The sequence below is a fragment of the Gavialis gangeticus genome, unplaced genomic scaffold (assembly GCF_001723915.1).
Source record: "Gavialis gangeticus isolate Ggan-Ray unplaced genomic scaffold, GavGan_comp1, whole genome shotgun sequence".
NCBI classification, from domain to species: domain Eukaryota; kingdom Metazoa; phylum Chordata; order Crocodylia; family Gavialidae; genus Gavialis; species Gavialis gangeticus.
In genome coordinates, this window is record NW_017729030.1 from 65,678,814 (window position 1) to 65,704,182 (window position 25,369).

The following is a 25,369-nucleotide window of genomic DNA, read 5'->3' on the forward strand; positions in this document are numbered from 1 at the left end:
GCCTTTATGCATTATCTCACTCACCTCTCCCTTGGGCTGCCAGGGTTTCTCTCAATGAATCCTTTACCAGCATATCACTGTTCAACAATCTCAACCAAAAGCTGGCCAAATGCCCTAGCAAAGTCTTTGCCACTTGTGTGCAATTAGGTGATGATCTCATAAGTGAAACTAGAAAAGAACCCATTTCCTATTTCAGCCTGAGCTGAAAGGCTAGTGCAGTGACTCTATGAGTGTGCATGGGTGTGTGTATCAAATCTGAAATCTGTCATCAGCTGACTAAGGGCATTCAAGTAACTCAGAAAAGCATCTTATTCTTAATGGGACCTTAGTATTTCATATTGCAGACATCTGAATCTACTTGCAGAATGATGATAGGCATAAACATTAAGCTTTTACAGAACAACTGTTAAAAATGTATTTATTGAATTTTAAACTGTTACAAGTATTGCAGATCAGACAATTAGCCAAAGCACAATTATAGAACAAACTCAGTTGTTACAGAGATGTTATCTAAAGTTCCACCATGTAGGCAGGCTGAGAATCTGCTCATTGTCTTCTTTTAGAGAGAGGGTAGAGGATGAAATAAATAAGTGGTATCCCAGCTCCAGATCATAACAACAAAGGTGAAGATTAGAGAAGATGGATGTCAAATGGAAGGCGCACAAGAGGAAACATACAGGGCTAGTTATTAAGACAAGTTATACAAAAATCTAAAAACTCTAAGCCAAATACATTGTCATGGGGGATGAGAGGAAGCAATCAGAGATCAATACACATAAGCCCAAAAGGCTGTTGCAAAGAAAAGTCCCCAGACCAGTTCCCAAAGCCAAAAATAGTTCTGCAGATGTTCAGAAGAAAGCACTGCTGAAATTACCTGGTAATACATAAACACGCTAATCAGACTACATCAGTAATTAACTTAAGGGAGCCAACACTAAAAATTACCACCAAAAAATTCAGAGCGACAGAAATAGATGTATCAAAACAGTCAGATAATAAGCACTGACAGGCGTATGTATTTGTGTAATGTGAAATGCATAATTTGTTTCCTCTTATCACCTACTGACTCGTGGGACTCATTTATTTTTCTCCAGAAGTTTCTCTCATATGCTGTGCCAGAACTTGGATGTTTCCTATATATCATTTATTCGGATTTGTTGGGAATACTATAACTCGTTTACTTTTTGTATCCTGTCTACTTTAAAATTTGGTAGAGTGCCCACTGCTACATTACTTGAACATCAGCAGTTTTACCCACAAGTGGACTAAAGTCTAGAAACATTTCCAAAGTCATAAATTCTAGAAGAATCATTAACAATTTTTTTGTCCCTAATTACAGTATTGTTTTACAACTACTGAGTCACAGGTTAGATAGTCCATGTTCTGGACTTCTGAGCTGTGCATACATTTGTATGTGGATACTCTGAAGCCACACAACAGCAAGGAAACTGAGACAAATTTTCTGCAAAAATGACAGGATCCTAACTAACACTCCCACCTCACACTAATTCCATGTGAGTCTCACTGAGGGTGCAAACAATCAGAATGTGTTCTGTTCATGACTTCTTTTCCAGCACTTGTACAAGGGCAAAGGGGTCATATTTTGCTAGCAATCATACTGTGAATTCTAGGTAATGAAGAGTTTACTGCTCGATAACAACCTCCTCTATAACTGCTCTAGAACAGCAGGACTTGGTGGGATTTGCTGGTATGGCAGAAAGCTTCGAGGGTCTGCAGCTGTCAGAAGACAACAGAACAGAAGACAGCAAAAGGGGCAGGGTCCAGCTTAGGCAGTTTCCTAGAGTCTCTACTTGTCAGAGCATATGCGTGCATGAAGACAGTTGGAAGCACATACCATTCTTGCCTACAAAGCCCAGAGCTGTGAGACTTGGGATTCTGACTCTGGGAATGGCAGTTCTTTTCGCCAGGAGTTATTCAATCACTGGAGATAAAGTACCTAACTCTGCATCTGTCCCCACTGTCACCAGTGCCAACATCAGAGAGTAGAGTTTGGAGAGCTCTTTTTTAAATGGATTTTATTTCAGGCCTGTCCTATTAGTCATGAATAACAAGGTTTATGTCCATAGGTAAAATAATGGATGAGCTTCTGCTGCACACTGTGATGGTGTCGGGAACATAGTATTTTCTGGTTTACTTTTTCAGAATGGGATTTGGTCACATTAGGTGCAAGAGAGATGAGAGAGATGCCATTCTTGTTCTCAGCAATCAAAAGCAACCATATGCTCAACAAAGGCTAAGATGATACAGAGAGTTTGTAATAATCTTTAATGGAGCTGGGATCTGAAGAGAGCAGCAGACAAAAAAGATACACCTTATGAAGGTATTGTACTCTTATTTCTGTTTTTATTGTAACAGAAGTTTTGCTGACAACATTCCAGTTGCAATGTTAGATTGTAAAACTGTATATTAGCTACCTCATTTATGTGTCTCATTGAAACAATGCTAGTGGAATTTACATCTTTCATTTTAAGCAGCACTTTTATTGTACTGGTTATGTGGCAAAGCATGCAGAAGCTTCACAATTCGCCGCCTTACAGGGATCCTGTTAAAGGCTGACAGGCTCAAGATATAACCTTGTTCTTTCCCCTCAGCCAAAATGCTTCCATAGATTTCCACGCACAAAGTGGTACAGTCAAGCACATTCTGAAAAGAGGTCTGCTAGTCTCTTCATATCTTGGACCGAGTGTTTTCTGTTAGCTGGGCGGGAAAGGAGCTGCTCACAGCCAGTTAACAGAAATCCAAAGTCAGTGGAAACTGCCCATGCCCATCTGATGGGATGGCAGGGCTTGGGTTCTTTTTTCATCTGGAGACCCTAGCTCATGTCCTGAACACTGAACTCCTCATGTGTCTCCACTGGTATTACAAGGTCAGGGATGCAATGTTCTGCATGCGCTGGGAATGGATTTGCCCTTCCATCAAACACTCTCACGCTGAGACACTTGCAGGCCTTCTGGAGCCCTGAGCATTCTCACTGCTAGTGGCCCGTATGTATGTGAGAGCATGTGTACAAGGTATGTGCCTTATCCAGGAAGGCTTACATGAGAGGCCTATGCACCTGAATGCCACTTTATAGGATAAAGAGATCAAGAGGCAGCAAATTTAGCCCCTCGGTGAATGTAGCACCCTCCTCTTCTAAAAGGTTCTCCCTCTGGCTTCAGGTGTGGGCTCTGCCACTGGAATCAGGGCTATTTTGCTATTTATTTTCAGCAAAACAAGTACTCAGGCTGAATATTTGAGGGTCAATCCCCACATGGTTCACGCTGTCAAAGGAGCTATCAGAAAGTACACCAGCCAAGAAGTGCCCTTGTTTTCTTTTGCTGAGAACCATATCAGGCTTCTGTGATATGTGAATGACCTTTAGCAGATGCATCAGGCACGTGCATTTTCCAATGTCTGGCCATGAACAATTACAAGACCAAGTCATTACAAGACAAAAACCACTGCAAAAGATTTCCTCACACAGCACCTTTACTCTGCACAGAACATCAGATACATAACACTGGCAGGTCAAAGATATTGGACCACATATTTATCTTTTAGAAGTTTAGGACTCCAAGCTGAAACTGAGAGCAGCCATTAGAGTTCAGTTAGTATATTTGAAACAACAAACAACAACAGAATCAGGTGTGAGTTTTTTAAAGCTGTAAAGCTTTGAACTGTCACACCCATGTTAACCACTCCTCTTAACTAAGAAACACAACCGTTTTACCATTTAAAACTGTCTAAATGGTGACGGCAGGCAACGCACACTTTCACAGCTATCTGGCACTCTACTGCAGATGGCACACAACCCAACCCATGGTTAACTAAACATAAAACCCTAAATAATGAATACAAAACTTCCAAGCCCAGTTATGACCATTTGTATTCTAACACTATTAAACAAGTAGCCAAAACACAACACACAACTTGTGCCACTGGAATTCAGTTAAAAGGACAAGCAGGTCTGGTTCTGGTTTGGACCTGAAGAGATGTTTTTAAGAGAGTCACAAAACCAAACTCAGAATCATATGTCCAGTGCCAGCACAGCAGACTCATGAAAAATAAAAAAAGGATTAATAATCGCTAGAACTGCTGCTTCTAACCTTTTCTTTAGGTACATCATATAAGAGGATGTGCACTTTCACAGGTCTGTGTCAAACAACTAACTTTACAAGTGGTGAAACTTGCTCTCTGCCAGAATAGTTCTAAAATTCTCCCTCATTTTTCTATGGAAAATGGAAAACTCCCTCAGATTTTTTTGCTTTGTTTGTCAAAAAAATCCTACAAGGCCTGTTCACAAGGATATGGATATACTTGGAAAGTAAATGCAACACTATGCTATCATTTCAATACTTTTTGTGGAGAAAAAAGCATTAGCGCAAGACTTGTAACATGGGCAATTCAACAGCTCTGGTTGTTAGGCATGAGTAAAATGTACAGCCCTCTTAGATTTACATTTTTCACTGCATAACAAACACTACAGGGCACCTCGTGACATAAGGTGTTACAAAACAAACCTTAAAATCGTTTGATTCTTTTACTTTCTCCTCTCAAAATTTGAGAGATATAAACCAAACAAGGAGCCAGTATTTGCTGCATCCTCCATGTTGGACATTGGTTTTATAAGGTGTGAAGCAATGTTTGACAATAACTTTCTTCTACCCAGGCAAAATGAAATCAGGAATGTGTAGGGGTAGGGGGTGGGATTAGGATGAATGAGCCCTGGCTTTGTTCTCCAACTGATGTTTAAAATCAGTGATGCACAGGTGGAAAGATAAATTCATTAATTTTTAAAAAAATGATGTAAGCTCTTCAATGCTGATGGTGCACATGAAGATGTGACATGAACCCAGCATTAAAAAAACCCATCATTCTTACTTGTGGGGGCCTCTTCAACTACACACCTGGGTTCACACACGTGCACACAATATTTTTGCTGTTTACCCAATAATTTCCAGCTCCTGTTAAACCATATGCCACGGTCACCCAAGAACATTTCACAATCTTATCAAAGCAGTCTTATTAATTTTTCATTTATAGCAACAGCTATAGTTTAGCCAACAGAGGGCGATGACGTGCTTCATAAAGTTTTACCAAGCACAAGAGGCAGCTTTATATAGTTGATGAGGCTTGTGAATAATTTCTAGAGATCTCCCTAGGAAACTGACACACAGAGACTAAGCAGCAAGTTGAAACATGATTTGCTTCTACCCTAAAGTTATGCTTGTAGCTACATTTGCTCATTGAAGTGCAAAAAACCCCTAAACTGAAAAACAAGACCTAGCCCCTTCTTGGATGAAACTCATATTGCATTGTTAATGATTTAGTCAACTTGACTTTGTGCAAAACATCTTTAAGAAGGTTCTGGCTCAATTTTGGAATACAAAAGTAGTAAAATAAATAGATAAGATCACCTTAAAACACAGAATGGATGCTGTAGGCTGAAAAGAAATGATGGGTTTAATGCAATTTATCTGTAAATAAAATAACCAGAACAGTAGTGTTTGAAATATTAAAATGTGGAGTAGTACTGGTTAAGTTTTCTGCTTGTAGAATAATGTTCCCAAAATCTAGATCAAAGCCGCATTGTAACATGGTTACTGCAGTGAGTATGAGCCTGAGATATGTTATTAAAAGGCAGTCCCTTGTAAACATTTCCTCAACAGGAACAGTAGCAGTGGAGCCTGCATCAGTTACTCATATTATAGTTCTCAATATAGCAATGCTTTATAAAAGACATACAGCTTATTTCCAAGTTGTCAAGAATTTTATATGATATTGATTTTCTGAAACGCACATCACCCAGTCCAAGATTTAAACCATATTTTTCTTCACTGCTCTACAGTTACTAGGTCTTTTGCTCTGCTGCTGTTGTGGTCTGTGAGGGAGCTTCTGGTTTCACAATCTGGTACGTAATTAGGTATTCTGGGTAAGCCTGAAAATAAGTGGAGAAACAAACCATTGCTGTATGCAGGGTTATGGACAGAGAATTAAGACTTTGAGCTTCATTTATTCTGCAGCATGACTGTACTTTAAACAGTAACAGGCTACTGTACATCTGTTACTGTAATAACGATGTTTCAGCATTAACATTGGCCTCTCACTGTCTCCCATTCTTTGCTTTTTCATTTTCCCTTCACATCTGCAGACACCACAGCTTTTTCCATTGGGTGCGCTGTGCGACTACTTCTTCTGCTCCCATGCTGTTTTTTTGCCACTACTCCTGAGCAGGATAGCAGAGGGGAAACCAGCAGCAGAACCAGATGTCTACTGGCAACAGATATGGCAGACAAAGATGATTTTAAGGGCCCTTTTTCTCAGCATTCAGTGCCATTGACAATGGGAGCTCCTGAGGCCTGAACACTGACACCCGTATGGTTCCATGTTTTTAAACATGATAGCATGTTACAAAAGTAAGCATGTTAACAGTTTTTTGGGACTTGTACACAGTAGTATAGGACCAGAGTTAATATAAGAGCAGACTGAGAAGTGGAATAGGATCTGGCTCTTAGGGACCAACTAAAATGAGGCAGAGATCTTGACAAAAGGAGGCTTCTTCCTATAACCATTACACATGAAATGAAGCTTACAGCCACAGTGTTATATATGGTCCCCTTCTTCCTGAGTCGATATGCTGGCTTAGTTATAGCCTGTAACTACCTTAAAAGTGTAACAGATTCTAGCATCTGGCTGGTCAGCTGGTAGTCACCAGCCAGTGATCTGTTTAGGGATGTGAAAGTGTTAAAAGCAGCAAGGTAAAATACCGAATGGACAACAAACATCTAACTAAGCTGTCCTCCTAGCCTCTCACTGAGGGTTCTCTGCAGGCACTGCACTGGCTGGCTCTATTCCACTGAGTTGTGGATACATCATTTTGGAGCTTTGCTGAGCTTGGGACTATGCATAGGGCTTTCTCAAAATGAAGGGATGATAGAAAGGACATCTTTCAGGGCAAAAGCCTTAGCTACGCAGGAGGAATTTTCTGTGGTCTAGCAACTGCACTTTGGAGTGAAATCAGACAGATTCAAGGCAGATGCTATGGAATAACATCCCAACTTGCTACATCTATTACCATTACCTCTCAGATGAACCTACCTTTGTTGCATTAATTGCAAATATGCTAATACAAAGCAAAGAGGACACTGGTGTGCTTGTCGTTCTGGAGGCTCTAGAAATACTAAAAAGGAGGAGGATGAATTCATACACAGCTGAGGCCCAATACTGCATGGATTAATTAGTGTAGCTCTAAGGGAGACAAGGAAGCTATTTACCCTAGCTGCAGATCTGGCCTCTGCTATGCCCTGACCTGCAGACTAGCACACAGTCCTGATACATGATACAGCCATCCAAAGTCTTGATTTTGCCCATTCCGTTATTCTAAAGCTTTACAATCCATGTACCTGCTCTCCTCTGTAGATAACATATTCAGCATATGCAAGTCCATTCACGCTTGGCCTGCCAATTACAGAGTGATGCCCCGGAGGGGCATGAGCCATTTTCATTGTACTGAACTGCAGGAAGGATTTTCCAAGCGTCACTCTACAGAAAAGCATTTGTCTAAGGGGAAGATAAGAACAGCACATTAAAAAAAATCTTGCTGCATCAGAAGACAACTCTAAAAACCTTAAAAACAATCCCAAACTTTTGGAGTTTTAATTTATTCAAAACCACTTCCCTAAGCTTTCATAAAAGACAGTTAAACACGTACTTTTGTAATGAATGATATGAGACAAAGCAAAACTCCACAAGAACAGCATGTCTTGAAGCATAGCTGACTTTGGTTCAGGTACTCTTGTGAGGCTCTTGCTCTGCGTATTTTCAGCTGAGCTATTATAGGCTGCTCAATTTTATATTACCTCACTCCCAATGATTAGGGAGGAGAGGTGCCAAAGCCTCTACTCTACAAAGGTTGGTGACTTGCAAACCCAGCTGATGTACTTCAGTGAGAAGCAACCCCAAATCAGTCACACTAACAAATTCCATGAATTTCTACTTTCTGTAACACCACTGCATGTTGGTTAATTGCAACACATTCAGAGTGCAGCATCATGGTTCTGTTCTGTCAGAAGAGACCAGTAGGGAAAGCAAGCAACTTTAAAGACTGCTTGAAGTCCAATCTGCATTGTTTTCCATGACTTGCTCAGTTTCCAACCTCACTCAAATAAACCACTGTTCGCTTTTATTTTTGCTCACTGTGCACTCAGGGTTGGTATCCTATTTCTGTCCTGGTCATTCAAGTATCCATATTTGCTCATCTGTGCCAAAAATGCGATTTATGCTCAGGCCCCCGAAGCCTGTGTATGCAGTTGGGGAGAGGGAAAGGGACAGGGAGAGACTACCCGTGTTTTGGCCCCATAGTTCCAGTGACTTGGCTACACACCCGGGAAGCCAGAGCTGAGGTCTAAGGCCCCCCCGAACTAGAGGGGATTTAAATTTGGGCCCCTCTGATTTCCCAGCACAGCACTCCAATTACTATACTACAGATCAGCCATTATCCAAGCCCCTGGTATTCTTCTGTCCCTTGTGTTTAATATAGTCATGGGGAAAACTGGGTGGAAGGGGAAACTTCTATCTTACTAGAAGCACTAGCTCAACACTGAGCCCAGGCCCCTACTCTTTCAGGCTGGCAACCACCTCCCTGAGCCACACAGCCACTAGCTTTCACTTCTCTCCCTGGCCCCTGTAACACACACTGACTTGTTAATTACAACACTGTAATGGGAAATCATACAGAAGCAGGTTCAAAGCCTCTCTGGGTGAGGTGGGCCTACAGCCCAGGGCTTCTGGATCCCTATGTGAGGAATCATAATCATTTTGCTATTATGGGCAAAAGACAGGAAGATTTTCTCTCTTAGCCCTCCTTTACTCCTGAGTCTGGTAGTCATGTTTTTTTATTGACAGCATTTCTGGTATCTAAGGTCTCTGTGCATCTACAAAGGCTGTGTGTACATGGTCAGCACACAACCTACTCCCATGCCTAGTCTGTGCAGTGCATGTCTGCAAGGCATAGGCAGCCACGAACAGAATTCCAACATGGACTTGTCAGGTTTGGCACCTTAATGACCAGAAAGGCACATGCGGACACACAGATGACCAGGAATAAAAAAGAATGTCACTTATAGTATCTAGATGTACATTTCAATCTTCCCCAAGACCTACAGCATGTATATCCCTTTCTGTTCAGCCTTGACAAAATGTAGACTGAATTTTCCTAACCAATCTCAAGCAGCAGTTCTTCTGCTGTAATTTATCCTTTGTCCGGAACTGTAGAGGAGACCAAAACTGCTGACAGCCAACTCCACTACAAACTCACCTGTGGCAGATGTAACAGGACCTGTCTTTGTGTGTTGGGCAGCCTGTTCCTCCCCCAATTCCATACACGTACTGGTTACTTTTAGAAGAGTTTTCTGCAAAGTAAATTCCAGCTCCAAACATCCCTCCAATGTATGCATGTCTTTCATCAAATCCTTTGTGAATAATAGCATTAATAAAAGGAGATCCTGGCAGGAAAAGAGAGGGGAAAAATCAAATGGTAAGTATTTGCATAGATAGATCAGAAACCAGAATTATGGCAAACTTTGTCCATTAAGAGGATATTGTTCGTTTATAATACACAAATAAAATATCTGAAGAGACATTCAGTGAACTGAAAGGAAGGCCATACTTGATAAGCTGCCATAAATGTGTGCGACTTATCATTATCATCATCCTACATTTGACTCACATTTCTTATTCCGTTCATAGATCTTACAAAATACCTTTTTCTTCCCTCAAACTGCAGTTTAATTTATCTGCCCCAATATACTCATTTTTCAGGGGTCAATTTACTTAAGACAGGCTGACATTATCAAGACAACCGGACAAAAGTGAACCAGTTGTTCACTACATAGAACAAATATTTACTGTGCCTTGTGCAATTGTTTAAGCTGTTCCTGGAACTGTCATCTGCAGGCATTTCTGGACAGTTCTACAGAGCATCTTGACATTATCTTTCTTCTTTCTGTAACTTAGATACATACCCCTTAGTCTCCCTTACTGATATAGACATCGTGCCTGCTCCATCAGTAGCCTTCTCTCTTTCCTGACATCCTTTTCTTTTATAGTTATAAAATGGCCTCCCTATTACCAACAGGTCCCTCTAAAATGGATGGACGTTTTTTAACCTAAGTCTACATATACAGTATAACTTTTTGACTCAAAACTAACCCAAGGCTAAAATATTGCTGGTGTGGGACAGAGCATACTGAAATATAAGCACAATGCAAGATGATGACAAGAGTAACATTTATATTTTCTTGAATTTTTAAAAGCAGTGAAGTATAGAACAGAGACCACATCCTCACCATGAAACAACATGCGTTCATTGTGATGGTTATGGTTTTCCTCTGAGACCTCTTTCTGTCTATGACAGAATCTCTCCCTCAGCTTCTTGTTCACAACCTTTTGAATCTATGGTGGTATAAAAACAAACAAACATAATTAATTTGTAATGATATATAATTTCATACAACACAACAGAATTTTTTACAGGGAAGGTACAAGAGATATAAACCATATAAGAACAAACTGAAGTACTGCATTTATTGCATTTGCTTTGAAAACAACATTGCTAAAAAGGCAGAGGTGCCACCAGGAAGGCAGGCTGCCCAAAACTTTCTGCTGTAAAACCCTGTTTTCAGTTGCTCATGATTCTCACAAATGATTTAGGCTGACATTTTCCATACCAAGTGAATGCCTCACACTGGACTTTTTTTGGAAAAAAGTTGGGACAAAATTTTTCATCCAAAATTGCTGGTTGTGAATCTCTGAAACATGTTGTTATGTAGGGACGTGACTGTTAGAGACTTGTTAAAGTTCAGCAGCTAAATTCTCTTAAGACTTCATCTATTCCCCTCACCCCAATTAAGTGCCAATAAGGTTGTGCACTGTGACTTCCCCACAGAACACACACATACATGACGATCTCCCAGCAGGAAAGTGGGAGTACTGTGTAAAAATGTGGAAAGGTTGCTCAAAAACTTCGGAGATTTTATTCAAAATTATTTCAAAGGTGGCCTGTCTATGTCTGTTATCAAAAAAAACAAGGATGAAAAACAAAGATGATTTCAAGTGTAGCTGTTAATGCTGTTTTAGAACAATGCCTTGTTCATACAATACAGCAGTGCCCATAAGTACAGTGGTACCAGGTTTAATTTGGCAAAGAAAGAATGTGTGTCAGAGATTTATCTAGTCTTTTGCGATCACCTCCAAGGTTACTAGAAGGGATAATCTTGAGCATATACTGAGGACAATGCCAGTGAAGCAGAATGAACAGACCCTTGCCATGGAAATGCCTTAAGCCAGAAGAGAGTACAGTTATACAGATTCTAGATACAAGTTTGCAAATATGGGAGGTTCAGCTGGCTTTGCTGGAGCCTGAAATGTCTAAATTACAGGACCTTCAGCATAATTCCAGGAAACATCACATGTTTGAGAAGGACTGACTGTTCTCCACCTCAAGGCTGCAGGGTGTCGCAGCAGCGGTAAGCACCAGAACTGAGAGCAAAGAGACTATTTTGGTGTTTTCATTGAAGTCACATATTAAAAAATTTAGGCAACCTACAATGAAAGATGTTCTTGCAGCTTTATCTCAGTCCCTTGTGTGAATAAGGTACAATAGTCTTTAATGACATGTGCACGTTCCTTTTTCTTTCTCCCACTGGAATCCTGCCTCATTCTGTGCACAGGAGGCATGGCAGTCTTAATTATAGCATTTTCTGCTTTCAAGTGCTTGCCATGGCTACCTTAACGCCATATTCATGTAGATTTTTGTAGATAAATTTTTATCATGAAAGGGCAGGACATCAAAATGATTCTGTCCATCTAATTTTCTTAAGTCTTTGAAACTTACCCTGATGACATTATATCTATTGAAGATCCCTCCAGCATTCCCACCATCTCTATGCTCCCGGATTGTACTTTGCATCTACATAAATGAAACAAAATAGAAGCTTCAAACAAAGCTAAGTATTTGCTAATGATATAAAAAGATAGGTCATTTATGAAAGGTCATACCATTTCACTTACAAGAACTTGAGTATACTGAATAAAAAACAACTAAAAAGCCAAAAAGTTAAGAGACATCAAATTTTGATACAGCAATGCTCTTACAAATATTCATAAAGAAGGACCTAGTACAGCATATTGCTTCAGGATTTTGGCTGAGAACTGCAATCTGGTGTGGTCAATCACCCAGTATCTCCATAAAAATTAGGTAAGAAAATGAGTCTGTTAGAATTTACTAGCAAAACTGGACTGAATCTAAATTTAAGTTTAAATTATATAAATTCCAATTAGACTTTTAAAAAATAATGACTTTACTGAAAAGCTATAGTGAAATAATAATGAACGTCTATCTCATGCATAAAATCTTACATTTCTTGGTTACAGGGAGATCAATCAATGCATTGTGACATTTTTACATTGCTATTGCTCGCTACCAAGAACTAAAATTGAATTTACAGCTTCTGTGATTTTCAGAAGACAACTGCAGTCAAAGCAACAGCATCAAATAGCTCAAATAAATACTTTATTTATTTGGATAGGCAGCTCTTCGTGAAGCAATGAAATCACTGTATGAACTCTGGATTGCCAGATTTTTGATGCATAGCTTTATAAACTTAAGCAAACAACAATCTAGGTATTCCAAATATTTTGTAGTCTTATAACAACCTGGAAACACCAGTTAAAAATCTAAGGCACTGTTAAGCAGACCTCCATATCTTTTCCCTAAAGAGTATATTCACCAGACAATGCAATTTCATTCAGAAAAAATAGGATAAATTAAAAAGCTTGAAAGTTTTTATGACGACTTGTTTTGAGACATTTTTGTTTTAAAACAGACCTAAATTTACAAAGGTTTTATAACCTGAAATAAAGCGTTCAGTTTCAAGTTGACCCTAAACTAATTCTTGTTCTATATCCCTGTTTGGCCACCAAGCTGAAAAATCCAATATTTGTACAGATTTGCTGACAAGTTAAAAAAAAAAAAAGCAACAAACTAGAGAGATGGTAGTTCCTGAAACACAGAAAGTGACAGACTGAGTATTAAAAAGGGGTAGTGTTGGGAAGAACTTTGCAGCTTGAGGGGCTGACACTTTCTCTAGAGCACCTGCTGCTTGGTTACTAAAACAGCCTCTAGGCATGAAGTGTTTCACACATCCTGATTCCTGACACTTGTTGACAAGGTTGTCATGCCAGGCCTCACTGTTAAGTTAAGCAAACAATCTGTACGATAACATCCTAAGTCATGGATCAGACATACCCGAAATAGCTTAATGCCATTTCCTCCTACGGAAATAGGTACGCCACATGATAGGTTCCAGGCTCAAGGTGAGAGCTTTTAAAAGTGTAATCTGTTTATTTTCCATTTTGTATGTAATACCTTATGTATCACCTGCCCAAATCTCTTGCCATTTATGACCCCAGGCAGGTAAACCTTTTAATGTTCAACATATGTTTTATAAGGAGAAATCGTGATCGGGACTTCAGGAAAGCTGAACCTCAGCTTTGCTCAAACTCCAAGAAGAGGATATAAGCTTTGAAGTTTTGGGGAGGGTGGGAGGAGGAGAATGGGCACACAATCCTTATAGATTTATTTTTTGGTCAGTATTGCCAAACACCTCCATTAAAAAAGGAGTCCCAACTGATAACTTTTGTGAAGGCAGGTGAAAGCATAGCCTCCATGGAACACACTGCTCTGGATACCAACCATAGCTACGGGTAAAGGTCACTGCATGCAGCATATTTCCACTGTCTAGGTTTCTCTGCCAGTACCCGTTGTCTTACAACCTGTGTGGCCTTGCAGAAAAAGCAGACTGAGTGGGTGACTGTGACAGGGAGAAATACAATGGCTGGCCCTGCCTGCAAGGAAGATTCAACCTTGGGCAGCCACTGGGCAACAATGAAACCAGTTGCACCATCCTCCAGGTACATACATGTGTAGGGAATATTTTTTGACCTCTCTGCCTGCTTCCTGTGTTCAGACAGGAGAAAATGCCATGTACCCTGCTTTCAGGAAGGGAAAGGACAGCGCTGTTGCCTGTCCTAGTATACTCTTATTAATAACAACCCATGACTTGATATTACTTTCCCTTGACATGACCAACCAAACTCTAAGGACTCCCAGCAATATTAAAAACCACCTAATTGGACTAGAGCTGATCTTGGACCAGACTAGTTTCTGGAAAGTAAAACCACAGGGATGTACAAATGGCAGGACAGTGCACTAGGGAGTCACATGAGTGTGAGTCAGTGAGGGCTGTTTATATGTTTACTTCTGCTGTGCTACTGAGGAAAGACATGGAATACAATGGTCCTTTCCTACTCAACACACCTGCCCCCTACCCACCCTAGGGATTCACAGATCAAAGTATACTTTACTGCTTTCAACTTTTGTTAAATGCTTTGGCTCTGCAAGGTTAAGTGAAAGCTGGATTCTCTTTTTCTGTATCACTAACTCTGCCTTTTTATTTTAAATCAGTGACACATGAAGCTGTATGGAAAGGAAAAAAGATGGGGCTGTGGAGGCACTGGCGAGGGTGTAATGTAAACACCCTGCATTTGGGGGCTGGTACAATACCAGCAATTTGAAAAAAGGAAAAGAAATTAATCTGATCTAGGCACCCTGGACCTGGCAATCAGAAAGCATGGAGCACAACATGTCCCAGTGTAAGTGTAGACAGAAGTAACAACTGGAGCATTTCAAACACCTATGAAGCTCCAAAGGTCCAGCTGTACAAATGCATATACCCTCTCAAGCATTCTAAGTGTCTGAAGCACTCCAGAATAGTAACTCTTTAAATGAGGTAGTATTTTAAAGTGTTTTACATTTTGTTATGTGTGCACAAGGACAGGTCCTCCAGAATTCCACAGTGCCTTGCTGTAGGGAGGAGAAGGAAAGCAGAGTGGACAGCTTGATAGGCACTGCCAGGTCCACCAGGCTCCTGCTAACTCCCAAAGCCTCTGATGCCATTGGAGCTGGGTTCTACAGACTCAATACTCTTTATACTTCTCCACTCTGCTCGGAGTGGGAGAGGAGAAGTCCAGGGGACAGAGCATTAGAATCCTGGCAGTAGGAAGCCAGGAAGCCACCTCCCCCTCTACCAGACCCCTTCTTACCTCTCTACTCCCTCTCTCCACTCTCCCTTCCCTGCTACCTCTCTCCCTCTTGGCGGAGGGGAAGCAAAGCTGCAGGTTACTGCAGCCCATGTAGTGCTCCCTAGCTGGTAAGCTTGAAGCATACCAGCTGGTGGAAACCATGGAGGCTCTAACGTGTCCTGCAGCTTTTGAAATGTTTCTGAGCCTGTTACACTTGGAAACATTTGAAAAGTAATTTCTGTCCAGACCCTGAGAGAACCACTTTTCAGTATAGAAGCATGCTAACTTCCTAGACCAGAGGGAGGCAAAATATGGCCTGCGGGCCATGTCTGACCTTCCAATTGATTTTATCTGGCTCACAGGCTGCTACAGGGAGCCTAAAGAGGGAGGACTGTGCCCTGTGCTTCTGCAGCCGGGACCAGGCAGCACAGACTCCTCCACCCTCCCTGGCTTCCTGTAGGCATGTGCAGTCCTGGTATTGTGGCCGCTGGCAGCCATACCTACATGAGATGGGGTGTGATGCAGTGTGCTGAGCAGCCATCCTGCCTGCCTGCTGTCATAAGCTGCTGCCACCACGGTGCCAGAGTCCATGCCAGCCAACACTGACTTTCCTGATGTAGCACAGTAGCAGCAGCTCATCATAGTGGGCAAACAGGCAGGACAAGCAGGTTCCTGGCAGCGGCCAGACAGGATTACTTGGCATTTCCACCTTCTCCTCAACAGCTTACCAACCCTTAAGTGGCTCTCCAGCCCACATAATTGCCCACCCCTGTCCCAGACAGACATTAAACAGCTCTCACATGCTAACTTTGAAACAAAGATACAATACCTCCTCTTCTACTGACTGGTACTCCTTATCATCAGGAGCAAGGTCAAGGAGAATAGTCCCCTGGCTCACACAGTGAAACGTCAAGTAAGGATTGGTGCCTGCAGGAGGAAAGAATGGAAGAATTAAAATCCCTGAAAGGAAACCAGGCTAGCTACATTTTATCCAGTACTGCCATCATGAGTCTTGTTAAATAAGTAGAGAACAGGACTAAGTGCATAACTTTAAAGGAAAATAACAAGGAAGTACAATCTAAATTCCTTCAAATGCTGTATTAATTGAACGGGTCTTAAAAAAAAAAAAAAAAAAAAGAAATAAAAATTAAAATCCTTCAAAAGCTTTATTAAATGAACGGGGTTTAAAAAAAAAAAAAAAAGAAATAAAAATTAAAATCCTTCAAAAGCTTTATTAAATGAACGGGGTTTAAAAAAAAAAAAAAAAAAAAAGAGAGAGAGATTAGTGTATCTGACCATTTCTATTTTATAGAAAAGCCTGTGTGTATTAATAACATCACATCTAAAAGCTCAGTCAATTCAAGAATGAGGTATTAGTAGCTTATACATGTGTTCTCCTTGGAGCAAACCTGTGCGCCAGGTTGCAGCTGGCCCTTGAGCAGGTACGCAAGGACTGAGATCCTCAAGATTTCCCCTCCCACCTTGTACACATGCTACAGAAGTCTATCAGGGCCTTGTGCCCTGAACATTGCAGGGAATCTTCTGGGTGTTTTTGTGGGCAGCCATTTCCCAAAAAAGGGGGAGAGAAAAGATGATGGCTCTGTTGCAAGTTTGCTGTGCACTATTTCAGGGAACTCTACTTACATATAAATCAAAGCAAGCAAGCATGTGTATCTTTGGATACTTCAACATATTTACCCTGTTGCCCTCCTAGAAGCCTCTCTACACCCTTTATTAATTTGTGACGGTGTCCATATGCGTTAATGCCAATTTCTTTTAACTCTTCATGCCCCATGTCTGCCAATACATCAAGGGTTATCTGAAAAGATGACAAGAATCAGTAGCTAGGTCTTCAGTGTGTCATAAAGACTAGTCCTATCACTGCAGAAAATATACAATACTCACACCATGAGTTGAGAACACAGTGTCTCAGTCCCCTGGCAGATGTCATATTCCAAGTGCAATTTATGTTAATGGAACAATATGCTGTAACATGCTACGTGTTCCAGCAATTTATCATCCAATAATGAGCCACAATATGATTATTAGCCACAAAGATGTTACTTGTAAAGCGTAGAATATCTCTGCAGTTTGTATTGCACTTTAATTTGAACCTGCAGCATGTTACACATAGGGTGATAGTTTGGCTAGGTCCTCCAGTATCCCAGGGTTGACTGCTCTTCCCCCCCCCTCTTCCCTGAAAGCGGCCTCTCTACGACTAATGCTGAACTCTGCTGCCCCAGGTGCCTCAGCAGGAGATATCATAACTCAAGCCCCATCTCTTTTCCTAACTAGTCTTCAAGCTCAGGCTCGTCTCTGCCTGGACAATTCACCATTTGCACTGCCAGGCCTCTTTGCAAAGAGGTAAGCACTGCAGTCTATAAATTAATTATTGAAATTGGGGACCATTCAATTTATAAACGTTACAGAGGGGTGCAAATGAATTGTGTAAATCTGAGGTAGACTTGTTCACTCTGGACCTCAGATTTACACAATTCATTTGCAGCTTCCTTTGTTATTTTTATTTTCCCACTGGTATTAAAAACAGGGATTTTTTAAGTAGGAAATAGGGATGCTAGCAAAATGGGCCAGACTAATCTAACTTTAATCAGGCAGATGCATAAGAGTGTGCCAGTGATTAGGCCTGTTCCATACCTGCTCTGTTTCAAAGATATCCCGAAGATGTTCAAGGCCAAGACTTTTCAGAAACTGCGTGATGTTCATGTCAAGACCAGTGACTGTAATAAGACAAACACGATTACTATATTATCCCAAAATGAGTGTGAACACCCAGTATAAATAAAACAGAATGGCAAGTTATAAAGGTACACAGAGGCACGTTGGGATCAGATCAGTTTTGCTACCCAGATACACCCATCAGGTTTTCTAAACAATAGCAATGGTGAAAACGTGTGAAACCTATCAGGGATCCTTCCCCTTTGAATCCTGATTTAATCACTACTGAAAAGTTAAGAAGAACAGTTCCCAAAGAGGAGAGAGCACCTCTGGGCACAACCCAACAAATCTCACTCCCTTTGAGTTGTGCACATTTCTGGAGTTCAGGATTCACAGTATTTTTGGTTAGTTGGATGTATCTGCTTGATTACACAAAGCAAACTGTGAATACCAACCAAAATTATTCCAGCAAGCTAATGTAATCCAGGAGCTAAATTACCTTCTCCTTCTTTTCTTTCTGTTCCTGCTGCTCCATCCCCAGCATTTGAGGCTGCTCCTACTGTTAGTTCTGCCAGAGGCCCTGTAAGGTTATCTATGCTGCTGGCAGCAGAGAGACAAGAGGGAGTAGATGCTGGTGAGATTAGAGAGGCACTAACGACAGTAGCTTGAGGTTTAAAACAGGTAGGCAAGGCTTCTGGAGGCATTGCATCAATCAGCAGAGCTCTGATGTCATCTGCCTGAAAAACAGGAAGCATTATTTACGTGAGGCCTCATTTTCATTAAAATCACTATCTAGGGAAAGAAAAAAATACCTTCAAATCGATAATTCTAATTTTCCCTTTAAAAAAAGAACTCCAAAAACAAACCTATCCTTGAACAGGTATTCATTTAGAAGGGACTCTTTTAGAAGACTATTTTGGATTGTTCTTCAGACATTCACACAGCTTAAAATAACTTTTGAAGACTAGCTTGTTAATTTTCAATTATGTTCTGAGGATCAAAGGTCCTGTGTTGAGCAGGGGGTTGAACTAGATGACCTCCTGAGGTCTCTTCCAACCCTAATTTTCTATGATTTAACTTTACTTTCTGTCAGAAAAGAGCTATTCCATGCAGATTTAGACAAAAAGGAATTTTATAATCACCTAAACTACCTCCTGCATAACACAGACCAAGGACTCCCACCATGAAAGTCCTCTCTTGAACCTGCAACTTTTGCCTGAGTCAGTGTATTCGTTTTTGCAAGATAACCAGTCTAACTTTAAGATGGGAGGTGACAGAAAATTACCATTTCCCTATTAAGTTTCTCCCAAGTTTAATTATATATCTTATTTCTAGTCTGAATTTGTCTCATTTCAGCTTTTAACCACTGCATGTCATTATGTTTTTGTCTGGTGAAATAATAAATAGACCTTTACTACCAAAAATCCCTTCTTCATCTAGGTACTCATGCAGTTCAATCATCTCCACCTTCTCTTGATGAAACGAGGTTGAACTTAAGTCCCTTATTGTAAGGCAGTTTCTTCCAGACCTCAAATGATTCCTGTGGATCTTTTCTGAACCCTCTCCAAATTTAACATCCTTCTAACAATATGGACAAAGTATCTAGTAATGGTTTTACTAATGCCTTGTATAGGAATAAAGCACCTCGCTATTGTTACTTGATAGTTCCCTACTTATAAAATGCATTAGCCACATATGGTGGCATTCTATTCCCGGCCTAAGGGGCCATTTTTTGGCATTTATGCATAGGGTGGCATACTATTAGTGGACATGTAAACCTGTGTGTGCAGATGCCTATGTGCTTGTGGAGGCTAGACATGCGCAGTAGGTTATGTATCAGTTGTGTATGCACCCCCTGTGGTTGTGCAATGTATCTAATGCCAAAAGCGTAGCTGGATGAAACAGATGTTAGACACCAGAGGACAGACTTTCTGCCTTTTGTCTGCAATAGTCGAGTGACTAGGACACTTGACTGTGAAGTCTGTGACCCAGGATCTAGGTTTTCCATCATCCAGAGAGAGTTTGAACCTGATTTCTCTGACTCATCAACCCAGCACAGACTAACTGCTATGTCATAGGGCAAACATCAATGGAAGCTGCTCTCTGATGCTGCTTTGAAGATGACCCCTTGGGCAGCCACAAGAGGGGGACACAATATTTGTGGGGCCAGGAGGAAGAGAGCAAGGCAGAGGATATATATGGCTCAGTAATGTGGCTGCCATCCCAAACAGATTGGGCCCATAGCTCAGAGCTATGTCCTCAACAAGGCAGAAATTTTCCTTAGGACTGCCCTCCACCCATTTTTTTCCAATAACTATTAAATACAAGGGGCAGAGGCTCAGCTTCAAAAGCAATGCCAGACTTGTGGCCTGGTGATTAGAGGACAGAGGTAAGGTATCAGAGAAATCCAAGTTCAGACTTCCAAGACAAGTGTCCTAACTACTCAGCTACTGGGGACAGATGATGTGAACTCTTATTGGCACTGTTTCACTGTTGGTCGGCAAATACATAGCTGCAAACTTGTGCAAACTTTTCAGAGTCACCATTTCCCAGAATCAAATGAGAACAACTGTAGATGAAGGTGACGGGAGACAGTGCAATATGAATTTATTTGGGGAATTGTTTAAATAACTCAGTTTGACTTTCCCCACCCTCACTTCTTTGTCTTATGTGGCTCTCTCTCTCCTGATACCGGATTTTATCTACTACACAGTTCTCTGTGCCTGCCACTTCCCATACAGCAAACATCAACAATAGGGTGATATGGAACCTAGAAGATTCATGTGTCCTGTAAGATATAAAAAACAACTAAAGCTGCCAGTTCGCAATATGACCTACAGCTGCTTATTAATTTGGAGGCCATTCTAGCTCTATTGCCTTGGAATTATGTGTTGCCAAAAAAAGATTGAGAAGCTGTTCAGGAACCAATAACAGTCACTGTTGAACACAGAGATTCTTCCAGAGCCTCACCTGATTTACTTCATAGGTTTAAAGAGGAAAAAAAAAAGTACCGTGGCTGACACCCCTACCACTGATATTTTAGGTGGATACATTTAGCTTTGGAAAAATCAAGGTGCTGGGAATGAACTTGAATGTAAATAGGCAGGATAACTTAAATTTTAAGACATGCTGGGATCTCAGCCTATGGGTGTACAGTGATGGGGCTTGTGACAGACGGGCCATTAATGTGTGTCAAGGAGTCATGTTCACACTATGCTTCCCGTATACCAGCATGAAGACCACTGGTGCAGTGGAAACACTGATAGTCATTTAATACGCAAACCTGATTCATTGCAACAGCTTTTGATGCTCTGCCACATGAACTTACTGTTGCCAGGTCTAAAGGTGTTTGACCTTCTTGGTTCTTCATGGTTGGATCTGCTCCATGAGCTAATAGCAGAGCACACAGCTGTGTCCTTCCTTTTTGTGCTGCTTCATGCAATGGTGTGAATGCCCATTTATCTGTTGCATTTACACATGTGTTGTATTTAATCAACAGTGCTGCTATATCCACATGCTGGGGAAAAAAAATACTTCTATCAATAAAGTACAGGACCTAAAGAGAACAAAGAAGTACATATGCCTGTACAATTTTTTTGATCCTTTCAAATAACATCTTGTTTGGTTTTTCTTTTAGATAGGAGGACCAAGGCTATTGAAATAGCCTTTTCATTTCCCTTCTATTTTTCAATACCTTCAACTCCTCCTGTGCCATCGTGACATTCCTTCCAGGTAACGCTGGTTTGAGTGTCTGGCTGAAGACAGCATATGAACAATGAAGTAGGAAGGTTGGTGTGCTGCTTTAGCCATGATGGTTCAGGAAATGTACAAAAGACAAGGGTTTTTTATGGTATCTTTTACTGGACCAACTGTATAGTTGGAAGAGAAGTCTGGCAAGCTTTTGGGCAAAAAAGTCCCTCTTCAGGTCACCTGAGGCAGTGTGCGCCCGAAAGTTGTCACAAAAAAAACCGACCACAAAACAAAACTCATGAATAATGAAGCACATTCCTTCCTCCTCTTGGGAACTCATCTTTGTAATTTCTGAGGCATGGGAAACAGTACAAGACAGCTAGGCTAGCTCTCTCCCATCATCATATAAGCTACCTTTCTCCAAGTATGACTCTATGCCCCAGTTCTTTTTTGCCAATCCTTCATGCAAGTAGTTCTAGATTTATTATGCATGTGGTCTAGCTGCATTATATATATATGTAAACTATCAAGTAGCACCTCTCCCAAAACAAACAATATTGTTTGTTCTTCTCTTCTGTTGACACTAGAGAAAAGAATTTAGGTCTGAAGTGCTGTACATAAATAATCTTTTTTTGTAAGAAGAACATTTCATACTTTTAGGCCCCGATCCTGCACATCTTTACTCATGCTTCACTTCAAGCATCTGAACAGTCAACCAAGAATTCAAGTGCATAAATGTTTGTGGGACTGGGGCTTTACTAAGGACAAAAAACTGTGTTCATCCTCAAGTCTTAGGTTTCACTTCTAGGACTCCGAATCTAATACTGCTATCCAGTTTGGGAGAAAGAAAGGCATTTAGGACACTGAAAAAAAACTAAAGGAGAACAAATGAGCATCACTCTTTTAGAGTGATGCAGCTAACGCAAGCATATAAGAGGTTTTAAAATATGCACAAGTAGATAAAATAAAGGAACTAGGCTCCATAGTATTTTTGTTAACTGATTCACATGCAGTCTTTGAAATGCTAGGTCTATAATATGGGTCTTGGACTTCACAAGGGCTAATTTTCAGAAACTAAGGCAATTAGCTAAGGAGGCGGACTGGATTCAAGAACTAGGAGACCTGAATATAGATGTGTCATGGAACTACTTTAAGGCAAAAGTACAAATATTTTTATGGACTTGTATATTAAGCGAGAGGAAAAAAATGGTAGGGATGGGCTACAGACTTGCATGGATCAACAAGAAGCTCAAACAAACTTTTAGGAATAAACAGAAGATCTACAGGCAATAGAAAATAGGATTGACTGGCAAGAAGAAACATTGTTCTGTGGTCAGAAAATGCAAGAACAAAGTAGAAATGGCTTAAGGCTTAAGTTTAGTGTGAGCTTTAGAAAGACATTAAAACTAACAGCAAAAGCTTCTTTGGTTGTATAAATAAAAAGAGAATCAGGAGGGAAGAAGTGAGGCCATTATATGCTTAAGTTAAAGTGGAGATCAAAGACAGCTTAGATATAGCCAAAAAACTGAACAAATACTTTGGCTTAGTCTTTAATCAAGATGAAGAGGTAAGAGGATATTGGTGGCATACCACATGGCTATGAGGACATGCAGAAGGAAAATATACCTGCTGGGGAAGGAAAACTTAAGACTGTTACCAAAAGGGCAAAGGGTGGGGCAGCAGCTGGATAATTTCCATCCTGGAATACTAAAGGAATTGACATGTGAAACAGCAACGCTTCTGGCATGGATCTTTGTGGACTCCATAAACTCACAAACAATACTTAGGACTAAATTAACAGTACATACAGGCTGCATGAAGATGTTAAGACACCCCACCATCCCACAAAGCACTTTACCAAAAGAAGCAGCATGTTACTTCAACCCAGCTCCACAGCATCTGTATATATCAGGTGCTTCAGCAGGGCTTGTTGGTGCTTTTAGATAAAGCTGATTCAATCAGCAATTAAATAAAAGTACCAAAAAAGCCCCATTGAAGTGCTCAATCTATATAGATGTCGGGCAAGGCGGGTCCAACTAATGTGCTGCATCTTCTAGGCATGCACTGGGCTTGGCATGGGAGTGCAGAGAATTTAAAGTGCCTTTTTATTTTAAACTTCTACAAGCAGCCATAATGTCCATTTCAAAAAAAGGGAGAACAGTGTCTCAAGCAATCACAGGCCTGTTAGCTTGACCTCAATAGTACACATGGTACTAGAACAGATACTGAAGGAAAGGATAGTTAACAACATGGAAAGAAATGGTACAAAACATACGGGTTTATCAGACAGTGATTGTGGCAGACTAATTTAATACTATTCTATGACAAGATAATGGACTTCTTAAGTAAGGGTAATGCAATTGAATTAATTTATTTAGGTCTAAACAAATCTTTCAATACCATTTCTCAAGGGAAATTATTGGTCAGACTTGACAGGATGAGGATCACTGCTGAAATCACAAGAAGCTGGAGCAAAGGGAGACTGCAGAGAGTTATGCTTGAAAGGTGAAGTATCCAACTGGAAGGAGGTCACTTATGTTGATCTTAGCATTCATCCTGTTTAATCGTTTTATCAGTGGCCTTGTTACTGGAACAGGAAGTGTCCTCACAAAATTTGCAGATGACACTAATCTGGGGAGTACTGCCAAACATGGCAGAAAACCACATTATTACGCAAGAAGAGTCAGCTCAGGGTTGCCCAGGTGGCAGCCTGCAAGTGGCTAAGCCACAGCCTGCAGGCTCCCGCTTCCTTTACCTCTTTTATTCTGTGCACATCCTGCAGTGGGTTCAAGCACTACTTCCCCCAGCCATTACTGCCTCCCCACACCAGGCTGTGAGGCTCTTGGGGCTTCCTCTCCTTCCTCTAGCTTCTGTTTCTTGCTACTGCCCCTGGGGGCGGCACAACCCACGACCTCTCAGAAGTTAGAGCTCTGATTTACATGATCTTGTAAAATGAAGCATTAGAAATGGAATGAAGCTTAACTATGTCCTGTGGTTTCCAAACTGATAGTAAATGCTTGGGGGAAAAGAAAGGTCCCCAGAGGTATTTCAAGTATGGATGCACTACGCACTGGAAACCCAAGAACTCTATGGAATGAGAGGACAGATCACAACACCAGGTAGTAGGGGTGACTGTGGAAGGGGAAAGACAGAGACAGGTCAGACTATGTATGTGCACTGGGAACTTCCACTATGGGACTTAGAGCATGTTAAGGAAGCCAAGATTAATGGCAAGGCATGTTTGGGATGAAGGGATTCAGGATCCTAGATCATTACAATCCAAGAAGGGCTTATAGGGGAAAAACAAATTATCCAGGGAGGATATCTGTGGCCAAAAGTCAAGCACTCAGGAAATTAATAACATGGACTTCAGTTATAAGCAGGGATCCAGGTTTTGCATTCGCCACAGAAAAACATGGTAAAACCCAGATTTTCTCTTTTTAAGGAGAAAATCCAGATTTTCTGCATTAAAGGAGAAAAACGTAGGAAATGGTGGGTTTCCACTGGGGGACTGTGAGGGCAGTTAGGCAGGGGACACCATGCATATGGCTAACTGGCAGCCTGGAGAGCAGCTCCTGCAGGTAAGTCTGTGGGGGGATTGAGGCCCCTATAGTGAAGGAGGGAGGAAGTTGGACAGGGATGGGGTTGTTGCTAAAAAGGTGGCCTACACCCAATGGAAAGAAGGGGTCATCACCAAGGACGGCTATTCTGCAGTTGCTCGGGGATGTAGGGGGGTAGTTAGGAAGGCCAAGGCAGAGATGGAACTGGGACTAGCTTCCCAGATTAAGGACAATAAGAAGTCTTTTTTTAAATACATAGGGGGTAAAAAGAAGGTCCCAGGTAATGTGGGGCCCTTGCAGGA

At 41.0% G+C, this 25,369-nt stretch overlaps 1 protein-coding gene across 1 annotated transcript in view; it reads right to left on the reverse strand.

Moving 5' to 3' along the window:
* Window positions 1-401: 401 nt before the first annotated feature.
* The window catches only part of TNKS (tankyrase), a 264,386-nt gene continuing 239,418 nt past the window's right edge, over window positions 402-25,369 (reverse strand). The window contains exons 19-28 of the mRNA XM_019521853.1: window positions 21,146-21,334; window positions 18,317-18,554; window positions 17,797-17,879; window positions 16,840-16,960; window positions 15,971-16,068; window positions 11,894-11,968; window positions 10,347-10,452; window positions 9,317-9,503; window positions 7,404-7,560; window positions 402-5,938 (exon numbers count right to left, since the gene is read on the reverse strand). Of these exons, the coding sequence (XP_019377398.1) occupies window positions 5,852-5,938; window positions 7,404-7,560; window positions 9,317-9,503; window positions 10,347-10,452; window positions 11,894-11,968; window positions 15,971-16,068; window positions 16,840-16,960; window positions 17,797-17,879; window positions 18,317-18,554; window positions 21,146-21,334 (1,341 nt within the window). The 3' untranslated portion in view covers window positions 402-5,851. The remainder of the gene's footprint in view (window positions 5,939-7,403; window positions 7,561-9,316; window positions 9,504-10,346; window positions 10,453-11,893; window positions 11,969-15,970; window positions 16,069-16,839; window positions 16,961-17,796; window positions 17,880-18,316; window positions 18,555-21,145; window positions 21,335-25,369) is intronic.